At 35.6% G+C, this 7872-nt stretch overlaps 1 protein-coding gene across 1 annotated transcript; it reads right to left on the bottom strand.

Moving 5' to 3' along the window:
- Positions 1-2251: 2251 nt before the first annotated feature.
- On the bottom strand, positions 2252-5807 carry LOC106307106 (protein RCC2). The gene is made up of 16 exons (XM_013743974.1): positions 5380-5807; positions 5217-5278; positions 5069-5136; positions 4852-4973; positions 4639-4762; positions 4487-4538; positions 4055-4172; positions 3942-3972; positions 3835-3858; positions 3638-3762; positions 3475-3556; positions 3268-3390; positions 3130-3183; positions 2978-3050; positions 2867-2900; positions 2252-2788 (listed from the first exon to the last, which is right to left on the bottom strand). The coding sequence occupies exons 1-16, from the start codon at positions 5570-5572 to the stop codon at positions 2460-2462; spliced, it is 1614 nt and encodes a 537-aa protein (XP_013599428.1). The 5' UTR covers positions 5573-5807; the 3' UTR covers positions 2252-2459.
- Between the last annotated feature and the right edge of the window lie 2065 nt (positions 5808-7872).

Here is a 7872-nt window from a genome sequence, read left to right as displayed (position 1 = left end):
GTATTAAACAGTCAATCAAATCTATAAAATTTCATCAAATTAGAAAAAGGTAAAAATTATGGCAACAAATCATGCAACGGCTCAGCCGGTCAATGCAGAGTAATAAATAAATTATACGGCGGCTCGGCCGACCAATTAACAATAAACAGAATATAAGGCGGCTCGGCCGACCAATAAATTAATTAAATTATTAATACATAATATAGGCGGTATTCCGGCCATTATAACATAATATAAATAATAGTACAGGCGGTATACCGACCATTATAGCAGGGTATATATGATACAATAAAATTTTACCGAATCGCAGAGTGATCGTGCTGATAACGTGTTAGAAATTTTATTGTATCGCGGGAATTTAAACAAAGCAAAATTTTATACCCGTACGAAGAAGATAACACTGGAATAGAGAGAGATTTTATTGTAAGGGAGAAGAGATTGTGTTTTGAGATGATGTGTTATAAACGATCGTTTATATAGAAATTAAAAAGTGGAAGTTACTGTGTAAATAGTGACAGTGGGCCTCATATTTGTTCACAAACTCAACAATTGAGGCGCTGCCATATTTGACGTTTGTAACAGTTTCCAAATTGTTGAGATTATTCATGTTTAATCATGGTAAAATATCATTAGTTGAACAATTGAAAATTGACTCATTAAGTAGGTTAATTAATAAATTAATGTTGATATTTTATGATTATAGTCATTTCTGATTATTCTATCAGATATGAAAACATAGATTATATTGAATGATGAAATAAATTACAATTTTTGCACAATTTTTTTTCACAAACACTAGATCGTCTCGAAGAAAAAAAGATCATCTGTGATACAATAAACAATCTTTTATTCGTGAGGTGTTCGGGATACGACGAGATATACATCAGTTATCTCTTGTATTATTTGGGAAAGTCTGTGGAGGTGGCGAGTATCCTGATGTAATTTGTTTTGATGATACTACTAAGAGTCTCTTACTTTACCAAAGGCGACTCGATATTATTAATGATAAAGATTGTATTGAAGTCATCACAAAACAAAACACCTCAAACTCTCACTAGAATACATTCCTTAAGTTTCTAAACTGTTGAGCTTATTTGTGTTTAATCACAGTAAAATACATTAGTTGAAAGACTAAAGGATGATTGTAAGTTAATTGATAAATTAATGAATGAATCAGAAAATCAAACTTTTAATAATCTTAAAGCTTGATGAATAGTTGATGAAAGTTAAAAAAAAAAAAATTGATGAATATTTATTGTTCGATCATGAAACAAATTAATGTTGATATTTTTATGATTATATTCATTTGGGTTGTTCTATTAAATATGAAAAATATTGATCATTGAATGATAAAATAAAGTACAATTAGCTTTGTATTCAATATGTTGTCTTTTTCTTTTGTCAAACAATTTGTTCTGGCTAGTGTTTTGTTTTGTCTGTGTATTCTGATTTGATTATTTGGTTTTAAGCAAAATTGACCTATTTATCACTGACTCTTTGGTTCTGAACATGGTTAACATTCTCTTTGTCACTGACCTTATGCATCTGGACAAGATTAACATTCCATTTGTCACAACCATGCTTATACAGCCATGTTCATAGACAAAAACATCAATGTACCCATTTATTTTCTTCTTAGTTTTTAATCTTGTTGAAATGGCCTGCAAAGTGTAAAACAACTACTCATTATAATATTGACATGCTTTTTGCAACGTGTCATTTACAAAGTACTGCCACTTAGGCCGCCTTTTTGTTTTGTGCAATTAAGACATGAACACATGAAATTTGATTTAAAAAAAAGAATCACATGAAAATGTGGGACTAAGTGAAAATGAAATCAGAATATAAAATAATCATTTTAACATTGTAATAAAGTCATATACTTTTAGTAACACTGCCTGATCTCTCCTTACTCCTTAGAATTCTTGGTTTTCATTTTTTTTTTTTTTTTGGTATAGGATTGTCTCACGTACGCAGACAAAGTGGACACGCATACAAACGAAGCCGTAGTCGGTAGCAAAAAAGTTGTGTGATAATATAAGCTCAGGGATTGCGTGTGAAGATGAACAAACCATTGGTCACGACTAACCAGAACTTAAAGTATGGATAGTATCCAAATCACTAGTTGCATCTATCTCAAGTCATCTTGCGGACTCATTCACTGTTTTCTCGCACTCGCCGACATTTATATAATCTTACAAGGTCCCCATCTGACCTGTGACTAGTCGATGATCAATTGAGTTCTGAAAACTGTAATAACGGGAATGCTGTCTCTAGAAAAATAAATCATTCGATGTGGTTTACATCAGAATACAAAAGCCGATCAAAGTTCTCAGCCTAAACAAATGTTTGATAAAAATGTTTCTCAGCCTCTCATTGTATTAAAAAGAAACAAAAAAAAAAACTGTTAAAAAGAAATTAAACCACATCGAGAGAAGTCGGAGTCAAAGTAAGTTTTTCTAAGACTTGCGTGGTCTTCCTCTTCCCCGACCGGTCTTCACCGGCGAAGCTTTTCCATTACCAGTGCGGCCGCCGCGACCACGTCCTCCACGGCCACGGCCTCTGCCACGAGTGCTCTGTTTCTTGCCATTGGCTTCTTCTTCTCCATCTTCACTATAGTCACTGTCACTGCCTTTAGCTTCCTTCTCCTTGTCACTGTTTTCTTCATCACTGTCTTGTTCAGAGTCAGACGAAGCCTTTGCTGCTTTCCTCTTTCTACCTCTTTTGGCAGGTACTTGTTGCTTTGTTGTTGTTGTCACAGTTTCTTCTTTGGGTTGTTCAACAGTCTCTGTTCAAAAACAAAAGAAACACATCAGATAATATGATTACTCCCTAGGGGAGAGCAAATTATAATGCGAGTGTATACCTTCTAATGATCCTTTCCCGTCGTAGATCTCGAGCTGCAGGACGTATAAACCACATAAGGAACCAGACGAGGGATCAATCAAATAAGAAATGGTTCAGTTTCTTTTCTTACCTGCTCAAGACGATCAGCGATATCTTCTGTTCTGTCCACTATGACCATAGAATGACAAAACCCGCATGCCACACTGCATAAACCATACACAATGGATTAAAAAAAAGTTCCAACTAATCATCTCTGGGGTAAACTCTTGAGGACACACTCACCCCATAACATGCATTCCCTCGAGTATATCCACCTTCTTAGGCGCTGCAGAGGATCTAAAACGAGGAAGAACAAGCACAGTGAATAGTCACACGTGGAGCTTAAACTATAAGTTAAGTTATATATAGTGAGGCGTTTACTTTTGACCGTGGGGGCCATAACCAAGTTCACCATACTGAGCATGACCCCAGCTTATGCAAGAACTATCCGCACCAACAAAGTGATGCATGCTTCCTGAATCCATCCAACGCAAGTTCCAACCACTTGCATTAAGGAATTAATAATTATGTTAAAAATCAAATCATCAAAAAAAGCAAATATAACAATCTTGACTTAGGAAGACAAACCTTAGATCCATCATAGGTTTAGGGTACATCCAATCATCACCATTGTTCTTGATCTTTCCCCACATATATAACTGTCCTCCCCCTGCAAAAACCAATTCTAACTTTTAGATAATCTGGAACACAAGAGGTAAAAGAGAGATAGTTCAGATTAAGTTCACTTTACCAGCAGTACAAGCAGAGTTTGCAGAGCCAGCAGAGACGATGGCATTAGGAGGCAAAACATTATGTCTCTGAAACACATCAATGCGGCGAGGAGACCACTCATCTTTCTGCTCCCTATGTCCAAGCCTGCATTGCAATTCACAACCAACCAACATCTAATACCAGTCTTCAAAATTCCAATGGACTAAAGGTACCAACCTTCCATATCCACCAAAGCCCCACCTGCAATATGTTTCAAGATTAGACATATATCGAAAGACCATATGTATAAAATGATTGGGATTTTTAACAGAGAAGCAACTTACGTGTAAACAAACCCATTCTTATCGACGGCCACTGAACAAGAAAAATTTGAAAAGTTTAGAATTTGAAGTTAGCTTTCTTGAAAGGCAAAAGATTGATAGAATTAAGGCTGTACCTGTATGATTCGCTCCACATGCAACTTTGACAATCGTTTCCCCTGCAAGAGAGGCTATGGCTTTAGGACGTGGCTGAGCTTCGTAGGCGAGTTTAACTGAGCCATCCTTCATATTGAACTGAAAACACACAGTAACAATGTTTACAGTAAAAGGCAGAGACATATAAACGTAATCTATTCATCTAGGTTTAAATCAGAGAGACATATAAAATTTTAACATGAGAAGAAGATACAAGAGCTCAGACTAATAACAAACAATTTGATCCAATCAGTGTTATAAAAATCGGTCTTCCCGGTGTCTAGGCGGCAAATCGGACTTAAACGAAACGATTTTTCTTGAACGGTTTTTTTTTTAAATGCCCAAACTTTCAAAAAATCGGTCTAGGCGCACGCCAAATCAATAATCTTCTATAAAATACGAAATAAAATTACCTCATTATCAGTTCCATGACCAAGTTGACCATATTGCGGGAGTCCAGCAGTCCTATAAACAAACAAAACACTCTAAAGTTGAGCAAAGCCATTTAAAGGCAAAAAAAAAACAACAACAGAGGAAAAAGAACAAAAGATTAAGAAAACCATACAGTATAGAGGCTCCTTCAGTAGAAGATAACCACACAGTGAAGTCAGCCCCACAAGCAATGCTCGTGACCTCGTCAGAGACAACACATGGAACAGGCGACGATTCAACTTCTACAGACACAAACCCTGCAAAAAAGAAAAACACAGATTTCACCACACCATCATATAACGGTAATTAGACTGCTTTAAAAGACAATCAGATTATTAGCATATACCGTTTTTGGCGGTGCCTAAACCCAACTGCCCATGCTTATTCCAGCCAAAAGCAAAGGCCCTGCCTTCATCGCTAACAACAACCGTATGGTTCCTCCCTGCTCCCGCCTTCACAATCTTGTACCTTCAACAAGAAACACAATCCATTCAACAGAGAGTTAGAATCAATCTCCCTCTCAAAACACTTATTCCACTACTAACAAGGAAACATAAACTCACTTAGAGAGTCCAGACACAACCGTTGGCCTGTCACGTTGGATCATATCACCATGACCTAACTGCCCTTTCTGAAAACACACATCAAAACCAATAATCTCAGAGAAGCCTATTTAAAGAGAGCGCAAACAAACAAACAAAGAAGCATTACCTCATTGCGTCCCCAGGTGTAGCAACGACCTTCAACATCCAAAGCCACACAATGACACGAAGCTATATAAACACACACACATCATAAAGTGTCAATCTTTGTTACAACGCACAGATCTAAAAAAAAAAAAAACAGAGCCCATTACGAGGAAACGAGAGATTACCGCAGCCAGATGCGACGAATCGAATGTTGACGCCGAGGAGAGGCCTTAACCGAGTGGGAGAGAGCAAGTTGCCTTCAACACCTTTGCGTCTTCCAACGATGTCCCAAGAAGTAGCGCCGCAGAACAAAAGCTCACCGCCCTTCTCCTCCGAGCTCTCATCCTTCTTCCCCGAGGTTGAATTCATCGCTGCCATCGAAAAAGGTTTGAACTTTTTTTTTTGAAATTGGAAACGGATCTGAAGACGGGTACGCGGCGAATGGGGGCTGAGGCTTTTGAAAGTGGCGGGAAAGCAACGGCCCGATCGTAAGGATTGAGAATGTGAAAGAGGGAAAGAATGGGGAGACAGATTCAGAAACCCTAAACAGATTGAACTACCAAAGGAGTAAAAAAGGGTGGGTGAAGATAAAGTAGAGAGGAGAGGAGAAATAAAATAGAAAAGGGATTAAATTGTGAGATTTGCATTTACCAAGAATATATATATATCATTATATTTTTTAATTCGTTATATTTCATTCCTCTTCTTCTTCCGCTTTTGCTTCTTCTTTTCTTTTTTTTTTGTGTCTAACGTTCGTCTTTCTGAGGAAAGATATAAATACAAAGTTTGTTTCCTAAGGAAGGAATAAAAACATATTTGTTCCGTAATTTCTTTTGTTTTGTTTTATCATATGCTGACATCAATAAAGTATTCGCTGGTACCAAATAGTTTCATTACATACAAACTCATCCCATAATAAAAGCTATTTTGCTGATGATGGTACCAAAGGAATAAAAACATATTTTTTTGTTTCTTCTGTATTTTCCTGAAATTAGATTATTTATTTTATCATATGATGACATAAAAAAAAGTATTCACTGCTGTGCCAAATTGTTATACAATGCCATTTTACTAATGATCTTTTGAAATTCACATAAATATCCGGTAGTGCTTTACTTTGTACCATGACTAAAATAATTACAACAAAAATTTCTGCAAATAAATTTACAACAATGAATTTACAGTAACTGACAATTCATTTACGATCAGCTACAATCCAATCAATTATTCACACTAGGAGCATTGTCTCCGCGTTCGTGGACAGTGTTCTTGTTTCATCTCAATATTTGTTAGGGTTATTGTAGCTGTAAATTTTGCGTTTTGGATTGATCATTGTTTTTCAAGTTTTCTATTGTTATAGGATTAGAGTTGTGATGATGAACTGTCTATGCACTGTTCTCCACTCATGAAAGACTAAACTGTTGCTTTTACCGGACCTTTAAAACAAATACACGAAGACTTGTAAAATAACTATAAAATGAGTGACAATTAGTATTTAGGCCTTAAACGAATATATGTACTTCTCATAAGAAAACAATAACATTGTCCTGTTGACATTGAACATGTAAGCTATTTTCATAAGACAGAGTGAGCATGTGGAGATGTTGTTGCCGCCTTTGTGTCTGTTGGGATTGTCTCTTGTATCTCTTGGTGTGGTTGTGTTTGTTTCTCTTTTATTTGATGAGTAATATGTAAACAAAAATCATTGTTAGTTGTATTTATCAGAGTTTGTAACTTACTCTGTTTTTTTGTTTAGGTAATTTCACTGATATTGGTTGTCGTCTTTGTCTTCTTCGTAAGCATATGCGAAAGTAAGTTTGTAAATTGTTAAATAGCTGGCCGTGTCGTTTGTATTTGTTTAGCTGGCTCAATGTATGTGTCGTTGAGTTTTAGTTAAGTTGATTGGTTTGATATATTTGTTTTGAAGTTTATTTGTAACATTAAACAAAAATAGAGGTCATCATTAATGATTCGTCTTTTTTAGATTCTAGTTTTTGGTGTTTTAATTGTTTGAGTTATTGTGGTTTCTTTTAAGCTGTAAAATAAAGATTTGTGGAAAATTAGATTGATAAGTAAGGGAGATAAATAGACGACCACAAATCTTGGGTAATAAATATTTTTGATTATTGATGTTAGCACAATATAGACAGTAATATAAAGGGAATTATGATTGTTTCTTACGGATCAATGAGGAGACGGATAACGACTCGAGTTGTTACTTTGGTGAGGTCAGAGCCTTGGACAGAACGGATTTGCCCAACAACATTTGCGAGTTTAAATATCAGTTATGATATCAAAACATAATATAAACTCATATGCAATATGATAATATACCTGGGAGTTCTGATTGTTTGAGTTATTGTGGTTTCTTTTAAGCTGTAAAATAAAGATTTGTGGAAAATTAGATTGATAAGTAAGGGAGATAAATAGACGACCACAAATCTTGGGTAATAAATATTTTTGATTATTGATGTTAGCACAATATAGACAGTAATATAAAGGGAATTATGATTGTTTCTTACGGATCAATGAGGAGACGGATAACGACTCGAGTTGTTACTTTGGTGAGGTCAGAGCCTTGGACAGAACGGATTTGCCCAACAACATTTGCGAGTTTAAATATCAGTTATGATATCAAAACATAATATAAACTCATATGCAATATGATAATATACCTG

Source organism: Brassica oleracea, chromosome C7 (genome assembly GCF_000695525.1).
Source record: "Brassica oleracea var. oleracea cultivar TO1000 chromosome C7, BOL, whole genome shotgun sequence".
Lineage (NCBI taxonomy): Eukaryota > Viridiplantae > Streptophyta > Magnoliopsida > Brassicales > Brassicaceae > Brassica > Brassica oleracea.
The sequence above is the reverse complement of the archived record's forward strand: the minus strand, read 5'-3'. Positions and strand labels throughout refer to the sequence as shown.

Bases quoted from the DNA above. Each gene is read 5' to 3' on its own strand.
- LOC106307106 (XM_013743974.1), bottom strand. From the start codon at position 5,572: ATGGCAGCGATGAATTCAACCTCGGGGAAGAAGGATGAGAGCTCGGAG. The intron at 5,279-5,379 runs GTAATCTCTCGT...GTGTTTATATAG, and splicing joins ATTCGTCGCATCTGGCTGCG to CTTCGTGTCATTGTGTGGCT. The intron at 4,763-4,851 runs GTATATGCTAAT...TCTTTTTTGCAG, and splicing joins TTTAGGCACCGCCAAAAACG to GGTTTGTGTCTGTAGAAGTT.